The sequence below is a fragment of the Dicentrarchus labrax genome, unplaced genomic scaffold, assembly GCF_905237075.1.
Source record: "Dicentrarchus labrax unplaced genomic scaffold, dlabrax2021, whole genome shotgun sequence".
NCBI lineage: Eukaryota > Metazoa > Chordata > Actinopteri > Moronidae > Dicentrarchus > Dicentrarchus labrax.
In genome coordinates, this window is record NW_026136704.1 from 19,644,055 (window position 1) to 19,669,629 (window position 25,575).

Here is a 25,575-nt window from a genome sequence, read left to right on the forward strand (position 1 = left end):
CAATTTTTTTCAAATTAATGTAAGCTGGTAAGCTTATCATATATTTTTTATTTTTTTGACAAAACGATGCAAACAAAAACTGTGAACTTATTAAAGGTAACACTAATGATGTTTAGTGTAATGTGTTGCAGTCATTTTTATTTAGTTGGGAATAAGGTTTAGGGTTCAATTTAGGGATCTGGTTTCGGTTAAAGTCGTGTTTATGAAACCAAATTCAAAATCCAAAACAATGAAAAGCACAACAGTGAGTAGGTACCATATGACTCATACTATATGGTAATCATTCATTAAGATCTTTATTGAGTTTCACAATAAAAATAATATGAAAACAGTATATTAAGCAATAAAGTGCAACCAGTGTAAAGTGCAAAATATCCATAGAATGCAGTCCACTGATAAGTCCAGGAAACGCTGATTGGTCCAGACTTCTCTTCCGTAGGTCAGCAAGTAACAACATGAGACAACAGCTCTACCAGAAAGTCTTCTCACATGCAGATTTCAGCCATCAAACTTCACTGACGCTCTCAATTATTTACCTGGAGAGTCCATGATTTTATGGATGTGGTGAATGGTTTAGAATTTTTAAACTAACATTTCTGCACACTAATATGGATGCATAAAGGTACATATTTTTACCCAATCTGGTCTCCATCTTTCTCTGAAACACCAGAGCTCTTAAGTCTCAAAATTCCTTCAAGATTGGAGAACAGATGAATGTCTCTGTGTTTCCTGTGAAGTTCCCCAACTTCCTGCTCCAATAATCAGAAACAGAAAAACAAGAAAAATGCAAGGAAGGCTCTGGTTACTTTCCTCTTGCAAAATACAGAGTCAAACAAAATAATAAACAATCATGCCTTTATCTGAAGTTTAAGTAGCAAGGTGTAAACCATGCTACTGCAAATGATCATAGGAAGTGCAAATATTCTGTTCTTACATCTTCAGACAGCAACCCTCTGTTTGGTTTATGAAGTCTATAAAGCAGGGAGGCAGCGTGAGAGTCTGATAGAGTCCCTTTTAAGCCCCCTGAAGAGGCCCCTTGGTCCTGAAACAAGACACACAAATTGGCTTCCCGTCCAGAGGGGTGCACGCCCAGTCTGGCCTGAAACAGTTCCCCCAAACATGCCTGCAGTATCTGTGATATAAAATCAACAAAACTGAAATTAATGCCATACTTTTAAAATAAATCCAACCAACAGTAAACCCATAAAAAATGATAAAAAAATTGTAAAGTTCAACTTCATATGAAGATAAATTTGACTTCAAAACGTACTCTCACAACTACAATATTTTCCCAAACCGCTAATGATTCATGGACACTTGAGTGTTTGCCTGCACCTTGAAGAAAAGCCTCTGGAAGGCAGGACTGGAGTCAGAGCTCATGTCTTTAATTTTGACATGGGACAGACAGTGGAGCAGCAGCAAAGAGAAGCCTCCAACTGACTGAAGCCTCTGGCGACGGACAAAGAGGGTCTCTTCTGCTTCCTGTCAACAGAGCCAGAGCCAACAGAGCTGTTCTCAGCAACACATTACAGATATCGAAAAACATTTGCATACATAATTCACTGATAAAAAGCAAGTATAGCGCCACATTGCATCACATGTACAATGCTGCATGGCTGGTCATTTGAAAGGAAATTAATGAATTCGTTTTACATTTTAGTTTTAATGATTAACTGGAATATATACATGAGAAAGTGCAACAGATGGGAATGAGGGCAAGAAGAGGAAGACCCTACTTCACCAATACACCTCTACGGTCTGCTGCAATTAACAAGGATAGATTGTAATGTCCCCCATTAAATTCTACAAATTCTAGATGGCAGCTAGAGTTGTTTTGTGTTTTGCAAAGTAATCTATGTGTCAAACTGCATGAGCAGAGAACCACAAAACAGCAAAAACCTGAAATTCCAGAAACAAACTTTAAAAGATTAATCCCATGCAGGAAAGCTGTTTTGCTGGTTATTTACTGATTTGAGGGGTCTTTAAGTCAGACCGCTCTTTCCTGTGAGCAGAAAGGGGTAAACAGAGATAGTCTTTAGTGTCGAGAGATCTGCAGGACAAAACAGGATGTTCTATAAAGCCTTTCAATGTTGGGACTGTTTACTGAACTGCCCCTTCAGCATTCGTGAGCACTCCAAAAAGATGGATGCAGCAGATGGATAGAGCAAGCTCCTGTCACGTTGTCTGAGCTGCTAAGCTTTAATATTCAGGTAGAAAGAAATTTTCTGCTGCATTTAACATTTTTCACACACAGTCACATCCTTTAGTTAAGTAAAAGTAGAAAAACAATAAATTAAAAAAACTCAATCACAACTAAACTAAAATGTTACTTCAGTAAAAGTAAATTAACAGCAAAATGTGCCTACAGTATAAAATGTTGTACCTCGTCAAACCAGCTGAAGGAACCAGTTAAGCTTTACCATCCACACGTATTCTGGGTCTTCCATGGATATGTTTTTTACCCACTGGTTTCAGCTGAATAAATTATAACAGGCCATAATTCAATACTGTACACTGTACGCAATACTGTTTTGACAGAGAAGCACAGAATATAATAGTGATAATAATAGTGGAGGTATAAGTTCCTACAACAGAAGGGGGGGGGGATAAAGCACATAATGTCCTCAAATGTAACTCAGTGGGAGTCACAAATATGAAGTAAATCCTGGGATTTGATGGTTTCATGTGAAGCTCTATTGTTATGTTTCAAACAAGCACGGCACTGTGTGACATCCCGGGGCTCGTCCAGTACATTTCCTGAGTTAGAAGCTTATTTGGATTTGGAATTAGTACTATTTGTGTCACCTTAGATTAGCATGGGTAATGGTTTGGGATACAGAGAGTAGGATACAGAGTGAATTAGGCTTAGGTTTATTTATGTATGACTTGAGTTGGAAGTCTGGGTATTAAAGCTGACTGTGAGGAGTCATAGTTTGACACGTCATTGGTTTAGCAGTTGATTGTGACTGAGATCCGTTTGTCTGTGTATACATAGGTTTTGTTAGTTTGCTTGAGGTTCGTTCATGGTTTATTGCTTTGTTTTGGTCAGTTGTGCAGATTGTTAGGGCTACAGCTTTAGTGCTGTCTTGTGTAAAGATGGGGACAGTTTCGGAAATTTAGGGCCAATAATGTTGATTGCTGCCTTGGGGTTCCTCCTTTGGGATTTGTTTGTAAATCTTGGTTGTGTTGCAGTGAAAACAGAAACTGAGTTCTCAAGAGCACAACCCCAGAACAAAGGGGGGGTCGCAGCTTGTGCACATGCATTCCTCGCTCTGGTGGTTTTAGTGCATAAATACCCACTGTAAGTTACTGAATGAAGACAAGAGTTGAGGTGAATACGTTTCTTGGTAGGTAGGTAGTAGGAGGGCTTTAATTTGCATTGCACCTCAGGGATCAATACTGTCCTGTTATGGTTAATGTTGAGGAACCTTTGAATAGTTGTACAAAAGAGCTTGTACAACATTGATGTTGGAGAAAAACGGTTTTAATGCTGTGTTAATGGAAAATAATGTTTTGCAGGCTGCATTGCAGAGGCCAAGTGACAGTTTTTGTGAGTCTTTTGTTTCTCCTACGGTAGCTCTAACCTTTAAACGACAGAAAGAGCTGTTGCAAATGGAGAGGGATAAATTGAGCATAGAAAAGGAACGGCTAAGGCAGTCTGTAAAATATCTCTATAGGGTTTGTTCACAGGAGGTCGAGCATCACCATGGTACACCGATAAGAATGTAGGAAGGACAACTGATGTTTCTGTTTAAGCCACTATGCCACACCTATAGCCACTATGCACATATGTAAACAACGAGGCTCAGCTGTGGTGGATCATCTGACTGAAAAGCTGAAGGGAAACATTTTAATTAATTTTGTCTGCAAAGGGAAACTTTTGCTAGCATTAAAGCTCTGTTGTGTTCTGCTGCAGCTATACCTCCCCAATTGGATCAGCCTTTCAAGCCTACCGTGGATGCAAGCCATATTTAAAACAGGAGATATACTCCTTCAAGCTGACAAACAAGGTATATGTCCAGTTAGCTTCTTTGCCAAGAAATTCAACTCCTACTGGTGGAATTACTCATAAAAAAAAGCGCTGCCATTAATCTTGGCTTTGCAGCACTTCCATCTCAACCTTGACTACATATTTTTGCAGCCTTACAACTTTGCAGCTTAACTTATAACATGACACCTACACTGTCCTCTGCAGCCTCTGTTTCCTTTCCTCTTAAATTGTTCTTAGGTGCCAAGGCTGCTGAGGTTGGAGAAGCCAAGGCAGGAGAGGGGAGGATTTGTTGTATAAATTGTCTGAAACACTCAGATTAAACACACAAACACTGATGGGTTGAAGAATAAATATTGTACAATATAGGATTCCATATGCCTTCACACAGAAAGCGAGTGGAGTGTCTTAAAGGAAAAAAAGGAATAAATCACTGATTTATAGTTTTTAGGCAAACAAAGAAATTGTATGTGATAGGCCCTTTGCTGCTCATGTAGAAGACTTCCAGACACAGTAAGAATAAACTGATTCAAGGGAATGAATCTTTATATCCATCTATGGTGACGAGGCTACTGAACAACTGGTCTCAAAGATTGTATGTCTTCTTTCTGGCCTCTTCAGGAATGTGCCATAGTCAAAGTGTGTCGACTAAATCTCTTTTGAGGTATTTAAACCAACGCAGTTACAAAAGCATTCAGAAACAAATATAAAGTGAAAGTTGTCATGTTTGTTTATAACACAGATTGGTTAATGCGCTTTGTTTAAAGTTTAATATTTTATGCTGGGCAACAGCGGCATTGACAGAGCAGAGGGAGAACTGGGAAACTGTGCAGTTTAAATAGACTGCCAGATTGGAAGGGTGTGCTTGGTTAGTGATTATGTATAGTGTATATATATATATATGTAGTGAGGCATGTCGTCTGTATAATCGTGTGTATAGCAGCGCAGCTCGAGTTGACTGCGTGAACTAGCTCGCAGGCTTCGCTCCATTTGTTTTACACTCATACTCATACACTCATCCCTCACCATTTTTGTATTGCTTACTAAATGTACTTCATTAAAACATTTAGCATTATTTAGATACTATGTCTGTTATCTTTAGACAGCATGCCTATAATACAAGTATTCTTGATAGGTGAGAAACTAACAGCCACACTTTATTTGGGTTTTGAATGATCTAATCTCTGGACCTGCCTGCACTGAATACAACAGACAAAAACAGGAGCTTCCCAAGAAACAGTATTATCACCCTTCTCACAACCAGTTGGTAGTACAGCCAGACAGTATGTCACCTTCAAAAATTCTGTGATTTTGGAAACATTTTTTACATCCATCTAAAATGTATTTTAAGTGTTACTTAATATGAATTCTCTGCTTTATTGGTATTGTTGTTTTAGGTGAATCACTTGTGACTCTATTAGTCAATGTATTTATATGAATACTTACAAATATCTTTCCTTTTGATGCCAACAAACAATATTGCACTGTTACTGAAAACCATAAAACGCCTTCTGTGTTTACCTGATAAAAGAAGGAATTTCTGAAGGCATTGTTGAAGTAGTTGTTGTTTGGGAGACTATCTGCTATCTGAAGTGAAATTTCTGGAGTCTGTTGGAAAAGAGAACAAGAGCCCACAGTACAAAGGAGCACACAAAAGAAATAATGCATTGAGGCTAATATGTCTTGGAATGAAATTAACAAAGAAGAATTCATTAGTAAAGAAAAAGGTCAGTTTAAAGCCCCAGAGCTCTCACACTAAAAGCCAAGTCACCTTTTGGTCTTTAACCAGGATACAGGGATAGTTAGAGGGTTTCCTGCCTGAGTACTTCAGGGTGCACAGAGGCCCATAAGAGATTACAATTAAAAGATAGCTTGGAGCCAGGCCACTCAAAGCTTCAAAATTAAACAGTTAAAGCAATTACAGAATGAATAAGTGACAAGGTTGAAAGTAAAACACCAACCAGTTTTAGATTATTCAGTGTTTGTATAAGGAATAGTCCATGCTTGTAGACCAGGAATTCCCTGGGGTTTAGGACTGACGGGTCCAAAGGGATCAGCTCTCCTTCACATTCCCACTGAGCATCAAGGACATCTATAAAACTCTTGCCTTTGTCTGGAAAAAACACAAAACACAACACTTACCCAGTATTACAGCTCACTATATCACCTTCTGGCAAAATAAAATCTTTTCATGAAAAAGGCCCCAATGCAATTTGCACCTCACGAAAAGGGCAAATCACAGACATGCACAGACATGTTGAGAGATCTACATTACCATCCCTTGAGTCATACCATTAGCGTGGCAAATAAAAGATGCAGTTTCTTCATAGTTACACCAAGGTCTTCTTCATAGAGCCTCAGTAAAACAGATCTGATGAAAGATGTTTATTTAAACACCCAATTCCCTTAAGCCTAATTGACATAGTATGCCTAAACACTTGAAGTTTAGAGTTTACCATCTGGGATTTATTAAGGCTCAAGAGAACAAAAAAATAGGAGCAGCTGAAAAGCACGGAGGCTGTGCTGAAATCTAAAGAATTCAAAATTAACGTTGTAATCTGCCCTTTTCACTAAAGTTCACCATCACATAATGGGACCCTTATTCATTATTCATAAATATGAAAAAAATACTCAAAGAAATCAAGCCTATATTCAAATCTTCTCCAGGTAAGTTTGATTTGGAGAGAAAATATCTCTGATGTGTGTGCTATGCTTGATTATCTGTGAATACCAGATGATTATGCTGTCTAGTGGTGTCGTATATATATGTGTGTGCGTGCAGTTCATATGTGAATTCCTGCATGCAGTTGGTGGCCCATTATTCAGTTAAAAATAGACAACCCCAACTGTATCCGACCTACCAGCGAGCTCTCCTTTAAGAACCCCTGCCCCACAGGCCCAACCCTTCAACTGTAGCTGCACCTCTTTCAACAGCTGGAACAAAGGAGAGAGCTCCAGCAGCTTGCCCCACTCCTCCTCTAGGGAATAAAAGCAACATGGATGGATTAAGTGAATGCGACACACCACATGTCACACGTTTTAACTATATATTAGTTTACATCATGACGTTACCTGGAATTGTGGGGACAGATATATGTGTTGGCAGAGAAGACTCTTTCATCGGCTGGCTCTCTGTTGGGATATCAAGAACAAAATTATTTGTTATTATTAAGGGCATAGATCGACATTTTGGGAAATATTTATTGGTGTTTTAAGCTTAGCATAGCATAATGACTTAAAAAGCTTGTTAATCAACTCATTTACATTTCCTTTGTTTTAATAAAAGTGAAGAGATTATGTTGTGTTTTTATCGGTGTCATGTGCAGAACTATTGCCAGGCAACTTCATGGTAACAACAAGACTCAAGATGACCCTGCTGCTCTCCTAGAAAAAACTTTGTAAAGCAAGAACTTGGCCTTTTTACACTTCGGTTTTTGTACAAACAAGACAGTTTGAGTGTTAATTAGTTAACTAGTTAACTGTTAGACCTATTTTGTTACCTCTGGACAGAGCTAGCCTAGATGTTTTCCCATTTCCACCATTGACAGTATGTCTTTATGATAAACTAAGCTAACCAGCTGCTCATATTTATTAGACTCATATAACTTTGACAAGAAAGGAGGTACACATATTTTCACTTAAATTCCCTCCCATGTGTACATGTGGATGTGTGGATATTATAAGTATATGTAAGTCTATTACCAGAGTTTAATAGAGAATGTGCAATGGGTACATACAGTGCAGCTCACTCACACACAGCACTGACATAGAGCACAGCACAGGACCACACGGGGTGAAAGGGGTCTTACACTGAGTACTACTGGGTAATTTGAGCTGCGTCTCACCCTGGGAGTGGATTCCAGAGGATGTGGTGTGTCTTTGTGAGTTGTGCGTCGGTGTTGAGCTGGCCTGCAGACCCGTGTCCTGGGATTGAGCTAAATTGATAGGCTCCATCAAAGATTGGGTGGAGATTCCTTCAGAAACACAAACTGTCAGAGATCTTGTAAACACTGCAAAAGCCATAGATCTTTGCAAAGTGAAAAAAGTCATCGCCTCAAGCAGCTGTTAGGCTTTGTTTAGTAAAGTGAGTTCTCTACAGGCCCAAGACACATAATGTTGAGGGAATGCACTTTGCTAGAGGTAGTTTGATAGAAACATGAACTATTTACATTTTCTTACTGTAAAACTCTTTCTAGTGGTTCTGGACCCGCCATAAGATGCACATATACCGGCTACGTCTTAGTGTAAACAGCATTATTTCCAACATTGTTAGAATCATCATTATCGCCTGCCTCACTTAGTCTCTTATCTCCTTCTACTACTGTCTCCAGATACATTAAACAGAACAACATCCCACACTATTGATCTCTTACCCCAGGACACATGGTGAAATTTCACCAGCACAGTGGCTGTTTTGCTCCTTTTCACTCTCCGCTCTATCCTCTAGTATTTTAACAATGACCACACATCACACTCTTTATACACACATATATACAGACATGTTATCACAAGGCTTGAGTGGCTTGAAAAGCACATACCTTTCACCACAGGCACAGAAGTTGTCCAGACTCTGGAGCCTATCTCCAGCCCATATGCATGCTTTGTTGACAAACCTGAAACAAATTTGAAGGATAAGCCTGGTAATATTCTAGCATTTTACTGTCAAGCAATCCCATAAATAGACTAAAACCAACAATGAATTGATCCTACTAAGAAGCGCTAGCTTAGCTAATTATTCTATTCCAAAGAACTCCTTATAAAGATTATAACACATAAATGAGCCTCACTGGGTGACATGTTCTTTTATTACAATAAACATGGGTGCTGTCATTTTTCAGTCATTCCCAAATATACTCCCCTGCTTCCATAAATTGTCACTAAAGCACCAAATGAGTTTTAATATACGGCTGAAAATAGTCTCTTTTGGAAAATTAGCTCTTTTTTTTAAAATAAAAGATTTAGGTCTTTTGAAGAGACCATTGGGCTTTTTGTGGGATTTGCTGAGAAGAGGAGAAATATAGAATAACACCAGCTTCAACCTTTAACCATATTAACAGAATGTGTGGAAAAATGTAGATCATGGTTACTAGGAATCTGCAGGCTCACTTAGAGTGATAGTACTAGGGAACATGGGTACAGTCATTTCAGAGATTGTATATCAAAACACTTCAAACCTGCAGATCCAATGACACAAAGAGAAGTAGAAAATTTGTATAGCTACTAAATAATGGTGCTATTCAATGAGGAATTATGCTTTTGGTACTGTACAGCTAAATGTTTGCCTCCTACCATGTATTAGCACCCATATCATGTAGTAAATGTAGTACCCCTATCTTATACTGATTCAGTACCGGAAATGTGATGATTGCAAGTGTTGGGGGAGAAGCTGGCAGGCTGTTTGTCTTCCAGGAGCTGGTTCAGTCTCTCCAGCAGGGGCAAAGCAATCTGTTGGAGCAAACCCATGACCTTCACAGTTGGTCTATGCACACCGCACTGGACCAGACCATATTCCTTGTACCAAAAGTTTCCGCACAGTACTGCCTAGACAACAGGAAGAGAGAGGAAGCTCAGAATAACACTGGGATAAATAAAGATAAGAAAACAAAATCCTCAATGTCTTGTTAACTGTTATTATGTAATTAAGCACCATTTGCCCTGATTGTTTATCACAGGTTTAAACAAAGTTACAGAGCTAATGATGGAACAGACAAACAAAAAAGAAGCATCCACTTCCCTGAACCATATAATTAGGTTTATTTATATTCGTTGATATTTATGTGTGTTTTGACCTGAGCAGTGTCGGCACGGAGCTGAGAAAGATGTCTGACAAAGTGCAGCACATTAAGAGCAGCCTCCAACTCTGTCTGTCTGGAACAACACTGCTCCCACAGCCCTCTCTGTCTCAGCTCTCTGTCCTGGAGGACGAATAAACACATGCAAGCTTGTGCAAGAAGAGGCAGGAGGTCTTATTTACATTTAGACAACAATGTTACAGAGAGGATCTCGCAACATAAAGCAGGCATTGAAGTTCAATTACTAGACTTTCCAAAGATCCCTATAGCATCATGAGTCATATACATTTGGCACTCCTGGCCTGAGAAGGAAGTAAACATCTGACCTAACTGTGTTAGCCACCAATTAACCTACAGGGCCAAAGAAACAGACCATTAAGCCATTATTCTGACCATAGCTTGCTGTGCTGTTGCCCAGTCTCCTCCCTGTGTTATGCATTTTTCTTGTTCTTGCTGCAGCTGCTCCATACACACATCCACCTTATCAAGGCCTGACACAAGCTCTGAGTGCCAAACACACTGCTGATCCCACTCCTCCTCGTCACCTATACACACAAACAGAGATGCACAAAGACATGCTGCCAACCCAAATAAAATACTGAGCATTGAAATTATGTTAATTACTGTACAACTGAAGGGTGCAATGTGAGACACTGGCATGAAGCATCTCTCTTTTGGAAAGAAATGAATAACCGCAGTGTAATTTCCTTCATGCTCTTCATTCTGCCAACTTGCCAGCCAATTTACCCAGTGTGAGGATGTGTAATACATGTGGAGGCAAGATCAGAGCCAAGTGAGAGCGCTGAGCTGCTCTCCTCTGGGCCTCAGTCTGCGCTGAATCCTGCAGCTCCATGGCTGCTTCCCTCAGCTGCCTCCCTGACCACTGGACCTGTAGCAGAGTACACACTTACACTTGGAACACGAAAACTGGAGGTACATATTTGCATACTGGCACACAAGAAACACATCCTTACACACACACACACACACTGAATTTAAGGAACAAAGAAGCACTCATATGCAGAGGTACAGTGACTCTGCAGTTTCACAACTCTTGGTTGTGCACAGAAAAACCTAATCGCCTAACTTTCTACTCGAGTTCCCGTCAGGATATGAAAAGCTTCACTAGAATAACTTTCTAATGCTGTTTGCCCCAGCATTCATACATCCCCTTACTCATTTCCACATGTTCAAAAGGCTCAACCCCTTTGAATTTCTCCTCCTATACTCAGGGTCCAAGCTATATAAGATATTTACAACCAAAACAGCAATCTCCCCCGGCTGACCTGATAAGAGTTTGCTTCTGTGACTCTGAAGAGGCACTGAAATAAAGCAGCATCCAGATCAGAGAGAATATCTTCCTCCCGCTGCCTCTGCTGCTGCCAGTGAGTGTTTCGCACACACACCTCTCTCTGCAGCGCCTCTACCTGACAATCAATAGCAACAAAAGGAAGTCCGTCAGATTCACGAACTTCCATGTGACCGAATTTAATGGGCTGCTAAATGAAAAGCTGGAGGTCAAACAGATACAGACTTTTATCAACTTCACAAAATTCCTTCTTGCTGAATTCATTATATTGTAAAACCACTTTTATTCACCAAGGTCATATTAAAGGTTTCTTGTGTTTTTATCATTTATGGGAAAATATCTCTTAAGTACTTCCCCACCTGCACACTATCGGTTTGATCCGCCACCGTTAGCCAGTAAGAAGCAGTGACAGGTACCACAGTTTTTCTGCATAGATCCAACCTGGCTCCAACCACCGGGGCCAAAACTACTGTCACTGGGTCAACAGTCTGAGATCCATAACGGATGGCCACTAAGCCTGTAAAATGCAACAGCATGGACACAAAGGACAGTACAACTTGTTTTATTCTGTATTGTTTGATGGAATTTAAAAGTCTACTAGATCAATTGTGTCAGCTGAACATTGACCTGTAGCATGTTTTTTATACTACCTTTTCCGTCCGGGTCGTCCATGGTCCCTGCCAACGGTATTGTAATTCCAGAGACAATATCAGTCTGACACCCCAGTACTGGTACCATAAGACCAGATCCCATAGGGTCAGGGTACTCCATCCCCAGTAGAGCTGGAACACACATATCTGAACCTGGGAAAGGCATCTCTCCTGGTTTGAACAACACGGGAGAAGTCAGAGGGTTAGAGTGGAGGAAATAAAAGATGACAGTTGCCAAATATTTATTTCCAAAAGTATTCCTGAAAGGTTTTTATGTCCAACACATTTCTATCAAGTTAGAGAGGTGCAAAATTAGGCTATAATAATAATAATAAGACTTTTTTGACCAGTGTAGAAACAGTTTTTACATTCACTTTACTTTAGTGCAAACATAAGGTAATACTGTTTATTGCTGTTCCCTTTGGCTAGGATCAAAAAAACTCTAAACAAAAGTAAATGCAAAAATAGCTACGGACAGAGTGAGGTACATGAAACAGGATTGTGGCTACACAGAACATCTGGAAAAGCACATTAAACACTATAAGAACCAAAACTGAGAAGCAAATTATCAAGTAGAGAACATAGGAACATACAAACTCAGCTGAAATTAGCCACAGCAAGTGTGAGTAAAATGCAGAGAACCTGATAAGCCTATCCCATGGCCTTGAGCAGAGGTTTCAGTACTGACATAATTTGATTATTGATGAGTCAGGAGCTCAAACAACTAAAAACATATATAAATAAGAGCCTATAGTGCATTTAACTGTCACATTTACAGAATTTAAGGCCAGTAAGGCCAATATTACATTTGCCACACGTGACATAAAGCAGATCTCTCTAACAGCATTGTGGGTAATTGTTGTACTGTATGTATCATGGCAGCATGATGACTCAGAGGCCTACAATAAAGGTTTTAATGTCTTTATCTGTTTGAGCTCATAGCATGTTAGAAATGCTGATTGTATAATAGTTGTGTGTTCCCCACATCCTAGAATATGGAAATGGGTTACATATAACTTGCTGTGTTACGTGTGTCATTATAATGTGGCTATGTAGGACAAATTTCTGTGGAGGGTGGTTACTTGTGACAAATAAAGGTCATGTGAAAATGTACATAAATCATTTTATACATAAAAGTATTTTATTTTCAGCACTAGAAGGCATTTAAGGACAACCCTGTGACATCCAGAAGCAGCAAACATGTTAGTGGAAGACTGCATTTTCTTTTATATAATTCTATATCTAAAATCTTAAATGTTGATACTTTCCAAAGCAGCAACAGCCTTCAGTATCTAAATTTCTATTCACATATCACAACAAAAGGTGTAAAGAAGAAACCTATTAACAAAAACAAAGGCCTACACTGAATATTTTCCTACTCTGCAATGAGCAGATTTATGGCATTGATGCCAAGCAGAGATTAAAAAATGGAGAAAAAACATAACACATAAGTGTTCTCTTCCTTTAGGATAATATTTTCTCAAGCACAAGCAAAAGTTCAGCAAAAGTGGAGGACAGATGGTGCAGGAAAAAGAGAGCAGCTCACGTACAGCAACAAAGGTAGGAGCAGGAGAGGACCATATCAGCACAGAGTGCAGAAGGGGGAAGAATTTAAAAAGTGAGTTTGTGATGTATTGGCCACAAAAGAGACTACTAAAATCCATGCATCCTCTCAATGGCATTTGCTCACCCAGAGTTCCTCCATCCTGCTGGAGACCCACAGCCCAGTCCAGCAGGATCTCCAGCCTGGTCTGCAGCTGCAGCTGGCAGTGCAGGCTCCTTCCCCAGGCCTGCTGGAGCTCCTTGGCTGCAGCAAGAAGATGATCTTGTCGACCGCCCCCTCTCTCACTGCCCTGATGGCGCTGCAAAGTTTGGTCTGATCCCCACTCTTCAGTTAGGGGCTTCAGGATCTCCAATACTTTGAACATCACTGCCAGAACCTAATTAAGAAAAGTTTTACTCTCATTCATGTCAATGTGTGCCTCTACCACAAAAATACAAAAACTTGTAGAAAAGAGGAAATTTGTTTGGTCAATTTTAAATACAGTTTGTGCATCATAAATTTAATGACAGATAATCTTTGGATATGTCCAACAGCACCTTGCAGTCTAGGAGAGCCTGGAATCCTCCAGCATTGGAGAGCAGTTGCCCAGCTCGTATGCTGGCCCCTCCTACTTTCACCATCCTTCCACTCAGAGGTTCGATGATGGACTCAGCCAGCAAAACTCCACCTACTGGCAACACAGCTCCTACAGACAGAGTGACAGAGAGAGAGAGAGAGAGAGAGAGAGAGAGAGAGAGAGAGAGAGAGAGAACAAAATTAACCCACTGGAGGTATAGTAACCTCAACACAGGTTGTACTGAAAACTCACCAGCAGCACTCACCTGTTACTGGATCTAGACTGACCCCAACAGTGAGCACTACATTCCCAGTCCTGGAGTCCAGCATTGGATAGCCAATCTGTATGGGTTGTGGGAGGCGGGTGAGGGGACAGACATGCACCCCTCCCAGTGGGTAGACTAGTCCTGTCTGGGGGTGGATGGTTACAGCCAGAATGGGCACTGGGACGCCTGTGTCTGGGTCTGCCATGGGAACACCCAGCTGCAGTCTTTGGCCCGGTCTGAGGCCCCTGAGTCTAGTGCTTGGCAGAGGCTGGTCTGAGTGGCGGGAGGTTGGGTAAGGAATGAAAGGGAGAAGGGGACTGTCCATCTTCTTGTTGTCTCCTGTGAGTAAGAACGGTTAAAAAGATGGAAACTCCTTCACAGTGATATGACATCTGTGTGATCGTTACTGCATGCAATACCGTTTCTTTAGTTATACTTTTTAACCAATATTACAGTTTATTTATTTAATTATTCCACTTTTACTAATATGTACCTTTCAGTCGACCACAGATAATTAGTATGCTATATTTATATTAATCTGGTTTTAAAGCTGAATATAATGTTTTATCATATGTATTTGACCAGTTATCCACAGTGTAAAGTACAAAAACATCTGCAGTATTTCAGCCACTCCACAAACCCCACATATTACCTGTATAGGATTCAGTTGTCAACACTAAAGTGGAGCTTGCAGGGTCATACGCCACATTGCCAGCTATGGGCATAACCCTGCCAGTCTGTGGGTGGAGGAAGAAATCAGGCGGCACTGCCATGGTGTGGCCGCTGCTCAGTAGCATATGGCTGTGAGCGTTTGGCCTTATGAGGCCTGTGACTGAGTCACAATGAAGTGCCCGACAGTCACGCAGGGACCCATCAGGACCTAGAGTGAGACAGAAGGAGAAATAGCTGAGAGCAGTCATCAAACTGTAAATGATTGTGCTGATGATTTAAGCTGTTTTGAATGAGATTACAGTCGCATGCTGTGTGGACAGCTTTTCATGCTGATTTTTTCCTCAATGGATCACTGTAGCTGAAAAACTTGAGTCAAGTAAAACATATTTCTCTATCATTTAGGTACAACTCTAACCCTCCCACTGGTGTTTTGTTTATAATGTGAGACCCTGAATTAGAGAAAACTTGAAAATACAGAAGTGAGTATTATTTGTAATTAGTTATTATTATTATTATTAATATTATTATTATTATTATTATTATTATTATTATTATTATTATTATTATTATTATTATTATTATTATTATTAATCTCACCTGACCTCTATTATTTTGTTACCCAGAACTTGTAGATATCATACAGCTGAGATTGTGGCATTGGGCAATTACATGGCTTAATGTATGGATGTGAAGTAAAGCTGGGAAAGTCTAGGTGTATTTGTTTTCATAATGGAAAAGTGTTTAAAGTAGTACACATGTTTAGCAGTAGATGGTGCTGTTTCTCTAAGAATCAAGGACAGCGTTTTTGGAATATTTAAATCCTCTAACTCAGGCTATTGCACTCACCAAAGATGTGGTCCTTGGTCAGCACAGTTCCAGTGTCAGGGCAGAGCAGCTTGGCCCCTGTACCCTCACCTAACAACCCCCAGGCCCCCTGACGCTGGCACTCTGCTGACACCAGCTCTCCCATCTCATCCACCAGGGATGTTAGCCTCTGGATTAGACTGAAGATGGGAAGCAGCAGATTGAAAATCAGAGGGGATTTACTCAGCTCCACTTGTTGTTTGTGACACTTTGCAGAGGATAAATGTAAGCTTTACTTTTGCTGATGCAGTTCACAAGATGATTGGTTGTTATAAACCTTGGAGAGTAGTCTGGTGCACTCCCTGAGCTGAGCTGTGAACACGCTGTGCACCCTCTGCTGGGCCTGCTGCTCTTGCCTCAGGACCTGGAGAAAACAACAAAACAGTCCGACTTAATATAACATACTGACACAGTTAAAAGAAAGATTAGAGTTGAAAGATTAATCGACCTTTAATCAGCTATTTTGATAATGGTTTTGGTCATTTTTCAAGCATTTTTCTAATTTCATCTTCTAAATTATGCAGTTTTGCTGCTCTCCTTTGTCTTACGTGAACTTGAACTGAATATCTCCGGCTTTTGGAGAGTTGTGCTTGGGCTTTAGGAAATTGTGATTGGCATTTTTTTACCATTTCGGACATTTTGTAATGATGAATCAATTCATATCAATAAATAATCAGGAGACTACTTGACAATGAAAATAATTTTTAGTTGCTGCCCAACACATAAACACACCTTCTTGTTATCTTTCTTTCCTTTACCTTGTCGTTAGAGTAAATTCATTCGTTTTCAGAGGGAAACCAGGATTTTTTAATCATAAGAGATGAGAAGGGAATGTAATGTAGTGTAAACCTGCAGTTGACTGTCGAACAGTGTCCTCAGCTGTGATGCCAGAGTCTTTCGTCGTACCATCTCCCTCTCCACCTCCCTTCTCATCCTCTCAAAACCCTCCCCCATCCTCTCCTCAGTGATCAAGCGTGGGTGGAGTAGCTCCAGTTTCCCAATCACCCCCTGGTATAGCTGCTTTACCTGGGTACACACAGACACATAAATACGAAATGACTGCCTGGCTATAGGTAGTAGTAATCAGATCACACATCTGATCTGAGCCCACCCCAATGCAGCTTGCACGCAATTAACACAAATGCAAGTTTGTGGAATGACACAGGGGTGCGAGATGTGTTATCTCCCGTTACATCTTTATCACCCCAGCTGTCCTGAGGGCTGTAACGACAACCTCTGTCTGCTACACTGCAGAAAGCAATTTGATGATACAAACAGGAAGGACGCAGGAGAAAGGGGAGGTGCGACAAAAAACAGATGCATTGCAATGTGATACCCAATCTCTTTCTATAGAGGTGAACTTCACGAGTGCAGAAGGGACAGTACCTAGTGAAAAAGAAAAGGAGGGAAAGATACGAAGTACATGAAGTATTGGATTGAACCAATGCTTGTGAGAAATGATGGTAAATGACTGCTGTGTGGCTACAATATCTAATCTTGCATAAGCATATGTCTTATAATGTCAAACCATTGATTTAAGAGGATCTGACAAAATTTTTATTTTAACATGAATGTGTAAATCAAGTTTCTATACAGCGGGTAAAATAAGTATTGAACACGTCACCATTTTTCTCAGTAAATATATTTCTAAAGGTGCTATTGTCATGACATTTTCACCAGATGTCGGTAACAACCCATGCAATCCACACATGCAAAGAAACCCCAAAAAATAATTTCAGAAATTAAAGTTATGTGTAATAAAATGGAATGACACTGGGAAAAAGTATTGAACACGCTTACTAAAATGTATTTAATACTTCGTACAAAAGCCTTTGTTGGTAATGACAGCTTCAAGATGCCTCCTGTATGGAGAAACTAGTCGCATGCATTGCTCAGGTGTGATTTTGGCCCATTCTTCCGCACAAACAGTCTTCAAATCTTGAAGTTTCCGTGGGCCTTTTCTATGATCTTTAGTTCTTTCCATAGATTTTCTATTGGATTCAAGTCAGGTGATTGGCTGGGCCATTCTAGCAGTTTATTTTCTCTGAAACCAATTGAGTTTCCTTGGCTGTGTGTTTGGGATCATTTCATTTTCATCATCCTGGTAGATGGCAGCAGATTTTTATCCAGAATGTCTCGGTACATTTTTCCATTCATCCTTCCTTCAATTATAAATAGTTTGCCAGTGCCGTATGCTGAAAAACAGCCCCACACCATGATGTTCCCATGTTCATGTCAACAGCACCTTTAGAAATATATTTACTGAGAAAAATGGTGACGTGTTCAATACTTATTCTACCCACTATATATCAGTGATGTGACGTGTGTAGGATGTTTTTCTACCATTGGGACAGTGCAAAGAAAAGCTGTTATATAAATTGTCTCCTGAGGCCTGTGGAGGAGTAATATTGGACATAGGATATAATGCATCGTTCTTTGTGCCAGACAGTCCAAGGTGGAGTACTTCCTCAAAGAAAAGAATTACATGCATCAGAGTGTGTGTGACAGAGAAGATGGGGTATATGTCAATCCTCTCACATACTGTATATCTATTTACAATCAAGAGCCACAGACCTCAGTGGTGAGCTGTCCCAGCCGTGTGGTGACAGACAGACTCTGTTTGAGCAGCAGGCTGTAGAAGGTGTTGCTGCTGAATGCCTCCAGATCCACCTGGTGCTCATAATCCCAGAACTCCTCCAAGGTATCTGCACAGACTGCTGTCAAGACAGCCAAAGACAAAGAGCGACAGAGATGAGTAGAATATAAACAACACATAAAGAATCTACAACCTCTCTCTCTCTCTCTCTCTCTCTCTCTCTCTCTCTCTCTCTCTCTTCAAAGCAATGTTTTTAGAATGGGCATAATGTGCTGCCTGAGGAGCATCAATGAGCTAGATATACATTGCCGACCTATCTGCATGTTTTGGTACGTCCACTCTAATATTCATTTGTGGTGTGCGCATTTGTTAATGTATGCACATCAGAAGCTTTGATAAATTATTTCACTTTTTGCGGTACAAGCAAGGGCCAGTTTGCAAGCTCTTTTTTTTGGCCAAACCATTTTATAAAAAGCTGCCATGAGGGAGGAAATTTTATGTTCTTGTTCAAACAATAGCGTATGCCTTCTTTTTGACACTATGCCACAGTCAAATGATCAATAACTCTATGTAACAAGGTTAAATTCTTCTTCTTAAGTCCCACCCCTTTTGTACATGCCACGTGCTAGGCTCGTCTATGTCGAAAATACAACCACATTTTGAAGATGGTTGAAAATTAAAGTGACATAGGCCTATATATAGTCACATGTTAGATTGCTAGTGTTGGCTAATGTCATTACCGATTGATGTAGATTAGCATTAATTACCTTAAGATGTGACTTTGTGCTGTATATGTCGCTTTTATCTTTCCAACCATCTTTTAAGTACACGAGCCTAGTAAATAGCATAGCATATCTAAGTGGAGAAAAGGTGAAAGCTGACCAAGAGAAAAGGGGCAGGACATAGGAAGGGTCAATTGTAGTCATAAAGTACACTATCTCTGGATGATGGTATTTGAGGTTATTTCCCAAGTCCTGTGACATTTGGACTGTTGTCATTTTTACTGTTAGTCACTGCACGTGATATCAGGTGTATGGCAACAGAAATTGGTTGGGTGGGAGCAATGCCCAGGGCTCACTGTCAGTCTGTTACATAAGTGTGTGTGTGTGTGTGTGTGTGTTATGTGTGCACACTGCATGTGCGTCCAATTTCATATTCTAGATGTGTATATGTTTTAATGCAAGTTACAAAACATATTGGCCTTTAGGCTTTCAAATGTATGAGCTAAATGGTCGTGTGTATGCGCCTGTGTGTGTGTGTGTGTGTGTGTGTGTGTGTGTGTGTGTGTGTGTGTGTGTGTGTGTGTGTGTGTGTGTGGGTGCTTCTATATTGCACCTGGTTGAATGGAGTCTTGTGTCATTCTAGCTTGTTGGTTTCGGTGAATCTTCCGAAGTGAGATCACCCTTGAACCTTTTGATGAGTAGTCGTCCATGTTGTAGCCCAACTGCAACAAGCGATACCGTGCTCTGATTGGCTCCTTCTCAGGCCATCCGTATTCATGGAACAGGATCTACACGTGGGATAGATTTATTTATTTTTAGATTTATTTTTAATGTAATAGTCATTAGTTTGTGTATGTACACTAACCAGCAGTGTAACGCATAAGCAGAGGATGACCACAGCTCCAAATAGCAGTCCTCCAGTCACCAGCCAATCTGGTCTCAGTAACAGGTTGCGTCTCTTACTGATGCCCACCCTAGTTACATGACGAGGGATGGTGGGGAAGAAGGGGCCGGGCTCATAACACTGGCCGCCTGCAGGCATCACTCGTACATACTGTGTAAAAACAAAATTCAAGGTCAGTTTGAGTGACACACTGATGTATGTGATCAGAAAGTGTGGTTAGTCTTAATTTTAGTAAGAATTAATTTAACTTAGACTTAAAAATGTGTCGGTTTTGTTTTTGAACATGTCAAAACTCACCATATTTCTATCGGTGGATGGACTTAAAGGTCCAGTGTGTAACATTTAGGAGGATCTGGCAAAAATGGAATGGTCACCTTCCATGGAGTCCGCCATGTTATATATATATATATATATATATATATATATATATATATATATATATATATAATATATATATTATATATATTATTCAAAATGTAGTTACCAAGTGTTTGTGCTGATGGCTGCTCAGTGTGAAAACATATACTCCAGGCTGGCTAAAGACTAACGAAAAGAAGCTGGGAGGAGTCCAAGATAGAGTCAGCTCTTCTTTTAGCTGTCTGAATGCACCCCAGTCAAAATCCCTGTTTGTGTTGTACAAGCTGTCACTGAAAAACATGAAGTAAGGTGGCAAACACAGTCAAAACAGACATTTATAGCAGTAAAAGTTGAAAACTTGTACGTCTAGCATCTAACTTACAGATCATACTGAGGATAGTGACGTGTGTCGACAGTGAACAGCAGAACGTCACCCAAAAGGAGACACGCTGTGGGGTTCAGAACTCCAGTTACACTTGTTCCTCTCACTTCTTCCTCGATATCCCCCCTGTTTGCCCTCCTGCTGCTGGAGTTCATTTCTCTACCTTCTTGACTGATATTTTCAACTTTGTTGACCTCCCACAGAACGTCAGAATCGCTTTCTAAAAACATCAACAGCACAGGACCTTCATCATTGGCTCATGCATTCATATTATTTGTGTTTTAATGATTGAAAAAAAATTATTGCTTTGTTGTGACAAACCAGCGGAGCTTTGAGTGTTTCGCTGTGTGGTGACAGGAAACAGTTGCTGAAGCTCCTTTGGGAGGCCGCTGAGGAGGCCGAGGAAGCCTGCCGCTGTGATCCGACAATGAGAGGGGGAAAGATGTGAGAAACAGAGAGAGAGAGAAAGGGAGAAAGACAGAAAGTCACTTTGAGTGCTGTGTGCTCCACCTGTTGTCTGAACAATGTAGACAGGATGTAAGGAGTTGAGGTGGCTTTTGCACTGAAGAGTCCCCTGGGAGTCCCACTGTTTAAAAACTGTCTCCAGCACGCTGCCTGATATGCCCGACACCTGCACAGACACAATGACAGCATTTGCCATTAATAGGTCACTGCAACACAAGACACGCTTGTCTTGCTCTTTCACTGCTGGTACACTAAAGACGATGTTGTATGAAGGTTTTGTATACATTGTCTGACCAAGTAGTGTAGCTTAAAGTATTCATTATGTTTATTCTAAGACTGTTATATATACAATATACAATACTTCATGTATGGGTAAGGATATCTTGACTAAGAACACTTCTCAGTGAGTTTTAATATGAATGCTTTCTTTCAGTATTTCTTCCTTTTGTGCATGAATATGTTGGTGTGTGTGTGTGTGTGTGTGTGTGTGTGTGTGTGTGTGTGTGTGTGTGTGTGTGTGTGTGTGTGTGTGTGTTTTATGTAAATCTGCAGCTGCCTTTGCTCACCTGACTGCCATAGCTCCATACCAGCTCCATTTCTCCTTTGGGCTGGCACTGGAGATAGAGCTCAGTATCTGGCGTTCTCCTGCATAGGGCTCCACATGCAGTTCTGCCAGGGGGCTCTTTACAAATGCACAGACCCAGCTGTCCATCATAACCATGGTAGTCCTCTGCAGATTGACACACCTGCAGGAAAGTAAAGCAAGGATCAGTCAACTTTAATAATTTTATAAACCAAATGAATATTAATAATTTTTCTCTGTCTGCATGCTTTTTCCCATTTCAATATCATCTAAAAACTAGCATTCTCGACTTATGCTTGGTTTGAGTGTGTATCTAGGTGTAAGGTCATTTGTAGCAAAGACTGCTATGGAGGACAGTGACAAAAATAAACACTGCATGGTGAGAACAGTGAAGGCCTTGCTAGCTGATAGTCAGAGGAAGCAGTTTGTGGTTAAATATTAAGTTAGACTAATACTGCACTAGATAAACTATTGTCAAGTTCATGGAGGAAAGGGCAAGGACATCTAGGTTGTACTCATCAGCCTTGTCTATGATCGTTCAGGATGAGTTTTCTGTCATCATGTAAAAAGACAATTACCTTTGCTCTACGTGTGTGTGCATCTGACTATGTGCGACATAATTGGACAAGGTCTAACCTGCTGCTTACAGTGAAGTGACCACTGATATCTGCTCAGACAGTCTCCATTCTGTGTACGTGCTTTTCCATCTCTGCAGACATCGTACAGTTTGTGTACACACACATCTCCGTTGTCGGAAGGTTGGTAGCCGAGGGTACAGTGGCACCGCCTGTCACTGGTCTGCCAAAGAGGCAGCAGAGTTAAAACAGATTGTATAATGTTAGGTTCACTTTGCGGTCAGTTTGTTACCTTATATGCTAATTCATCCATTCATTCATTCATCCATCCATTCATTCATTCATTCATTTATTCATTCATTCACTGACAAAGCCTATGCAACCATATCTATCTATCTATCTATCTATCTATCTATCTATCTATCTATCTATCTATCTATCTATCTATCTATCTATTCCCTCTTTCTTCCTTCCTTCCTTCTTTCATCTTTCATTGATTCCTTCATCTGTTTTCCTTCCTTCATTTATTCCCTCATGATTTGTCCTTCCTTTCTTCCTTCATTTATTGCCTCATGTCTTACCCTCCTTCCTTCCTTCCTTCCTTCCTTCCTTCCTTCTTTTATTTTCCTTCATCTGTTTTTCATTTCATTGATTGCCTAACATTTTTCCTTCCTCCCTTAATTCCTTCTTTCCTCAATCAGTCGTCTTCCTTCATTAGACCCCTCTTTCCTCCTTCCTCCTTTCATTTTTTTCATCTGTTTTTTCATCCTTCCTTCCATCCGTCTCCCTTCTTCCTTCATTTATTTCCTAAAGTTTTTCTTTCCTCTCTTAATTCCTTTCTTCCTAGATCAATTTCTCCATCATGTTTTCCTTCCTTCCTCTCTTAATTCCTTCCATCCTTCCTTCTTTTTATTAATTCACACCCATGCAACAGTCCGAGACAAAATCTCATTCGCCTTATTATGAGCTGATGAGTGGAGGGTTCAACACCCGTGCAAGCTGTAACAGCCTAGGAAACAAGACCGCACTGCAAGGGAACCTGATCTAGAGCTCTTTCAGCTTGAAGCTACAGATTGTTCAGTCTAAAGTTTCAGAAAAACAGTGAGGAAGCTACTCTCATATTAGTGTGTATCCCAGGACTCAAGAGTGACACAAAAACAATCATAAGCCTGAGAAATTAGAGTTCTTCTTTGGATTTATAGAATAAAGAAGGAGCTCACAGGAGAAAGGAAGTGGGAGACTGGTACAGTAGGAGGTGGTGGTGTTGTTATGAAAACAAGGAATACACAGTCACATAAACACACCAGAGGGAACACACATGCTCCAGAAATGACTGGGTTAATCGTATCGTGTGAAAACCCCTTGTCACCTGGAAGCTCTGCCCCTCTCCCGGGCAGACGCAAGAGTCCTGACCAGACAGAGGCTGCTGAGCCACAGGGCCACAGGGCAGGGAGGCAGGCAGACCCGGTCTAGGACAGTAGTGGTGAGGAGGACACTTCAGGCAGCTGTCTATAGACACAGCACCAGCAGTTGGCCCATAGGTTCCCTTTGGACAGGGGACTGGAGTGAAGCTCCCCAAAGGACAGTAGAAACCTATTAGGAAAAACATGTTGTTTTCCGACATACAATTTGATATCTTTTTTTTATATATTATTATTATTCAGATTGTAATTCTCTGTACAGTTACAATATATCCATCGCTGTTACTGGATTAATTAAGATCTATATAGTTACAATAACTGACCTTTGTTGCATGTTTCCCATCTAGCTCCACTATCACTGTCAATAATGGCTAAAATAGCTAAAGAATGATATACAAAAACATAATTATGTAGATTGGAGCTGAGAGGCAATTTGGCAAACATAAATCAGTAAACAAGTAATATTAAAAAGTACACTAAACAATAAATAATAAACACATAGAAGTACAATGCCAAATTCACAACTGCTTAAGCACATTTGTGTTATTTTGTACAGTATTGTTCTGTACTGTACTGTATCTCACTCTTACACTTGATCTAGCTATTAGAGGCACCTTTAGACCTCTGCCATGGTGGGGGCAGAGGGGGGAATACAATTAGTGAAACTTTAAAAACTCAAAACAAAATACAAGAATATAATGTAACATATGCATAAAAAATATATTTATCATACAGTACATGTTATAAAATGATCATTTTGTACAGTCAGGACAGCCTACCTGGCTGGCAGGGCAGTCTCTCCTGGAACTCTTGACTGAAGTTTTTTCCATGAGCCAAAGTAAGGAGCACAGCATTCAGCCACCACACACTCTTGAAACTCTTGCATCTGCATGTCCTTAGCATGGTTATTATGTCCCCCTGCTCTATTCCAGATTCAAACAACAAACATTTAATTTGTCATCCAGGATCTGTTAAAAGTCTCTTGGTTGTCATAGCTAAGAATAAGATTAAGAATATGCTGTAGAAACATCACTGTCTTAACAAATGTCTCTTGTCTGATGTTGTTCTATACACATGTTCTGATCTGTCTGTTGGTAGACAGAGTTGTGAGGTAAGTTGTGGGCAAGTTAGTCTGCATAACTTTCAATGGCCTGCTGAATGATTTATGAGGCCCGTGAGGTAAGGTGACAGTGACAGTGAAGGGACTGGTTGCTGGTGGAAAGCAGCAGGGAAAACAGAGACTACAGCTGCCTGGTGCTGCCGGATCACATTACTGCATTTGTTCTTCTCAATCCTACCATGAAACTGATTAATGATTTGACTCCCTATGTACGTCAACACAGCTTTGCTTTAGAGGAGTCTTCTGAGCTCTATATGCGTCACAACTGCTGCTGAATTCACATGAAAATTCACATCTCAAACTCAGATATATGCTCACATATAACACCTGGCTTTATGCAAGCTAGCTGCAACTTTCAACTTCACTAAGTGACCCAATTTGACAAACACATAATGAATATTTGTGATGTGTTTATTTGTGTTAGTTGTTGGTATTGGCTTGCAATCTTGAGGAATGCAATATAAGACTATGGTCAAGGTCTGTGTGGCAGTCATTTGCATCGATAAACATCTGTTGATAGCCAGCTGATAGTATAAATGCAGTGCAATTCACAAAAATATTTCATGTATGCATTTATTTATAGGTTACCTGCATCTGGTACAAACGCATTACTTTATTTAGTAGTCAAAAAAAGTGTAAAAGTTTGACAAATTAATCTTTTTCCGTGTTTTAAACCTTTGACCTGCCTACAGTTCATCTGACGGTAATCTCTGCATGCCTGTGTTCAACAACCAAGAACAGATTGTTAACCTTTGCTCTATATTCACATGAAACAGGAGACAAAATGTAT

At 40.3% G+C, this 25,575-nt stretch overlaps 1 protein-coding gene across 9 annotated transcripts; it reads right to left on the reverse strand.

Moving 5' to 3' along the window:
• Positions 1-277: 277 nt before the first annotated feature.
• On the reverse strand, positions 278-24,807 carry si:dkey-103g5.4 (uncharacterized). Of its 9 annotated transcripts, none has more exons than XM_051398750.1 (34): positions 24,445-24,807; positions 23,614-23,837; positions 22,306-22,467; positions 21,653-21,832; positions 21,132-21,252; positions 20,943-21,035; positions 20,622-20,841; positions 20,367-20,529; positions 19,844-20,032; positions 19,592-19,766; positions 18,235-18,377; positions 16,510-16,686; positions 15,897-16,024; positions 15,643-15,800; positions 14,777-15,004; positions 14,125-14,463; positions 13,840-13,988; positions 13,430-13,679; positions 11,740-11,910; positions 11,449-11,606; positions 11,067-11,207; positions 10,528-10,669; positions 10,174-10,325; positions 9,778-9,903; positions 9,340-9,529; positions 8,527-8,601; positions 7,834-7,977; positions 7,061-7,120; positions 6,850-6,966; positions 5,950-6,101; positions 5,510-5,596; positions 1,336-1,482; positions 935-1,132; positions 278-752 (listed from the first exon to the last, which is right to left on the reverse strand). In XM_051398750.1, the coding sequence occupies exons 1-34, from the start codon at positions 24,566-24,568 to the stop codon at positions 633-635; spliced, it is 5,403 nt and encodes a 1,800-aa protein (XP_051254710.1). In that variant the 5' UTR covers positions 24,569-24,807; the 3' UTR covers positions 278-632. The 9 variants fall into 9 exon arrangements, 8 of the variants coding, with proteins under 8 accessions (XP_051254710.1, XP_051254705.1, XP_051254703.1 ...); XM_051398745.1 differs by having other exon boundaries at positions 278-536; positions 637-749; positions 20,943-21,252; XM_051398743.1 differs by having other exon boundaries at positions 278-536; positions 637-752; positions 20,943-21,252.
• Between the last annotated feature and the right edge of the window lie 768 nt (positions 24,808-25,575).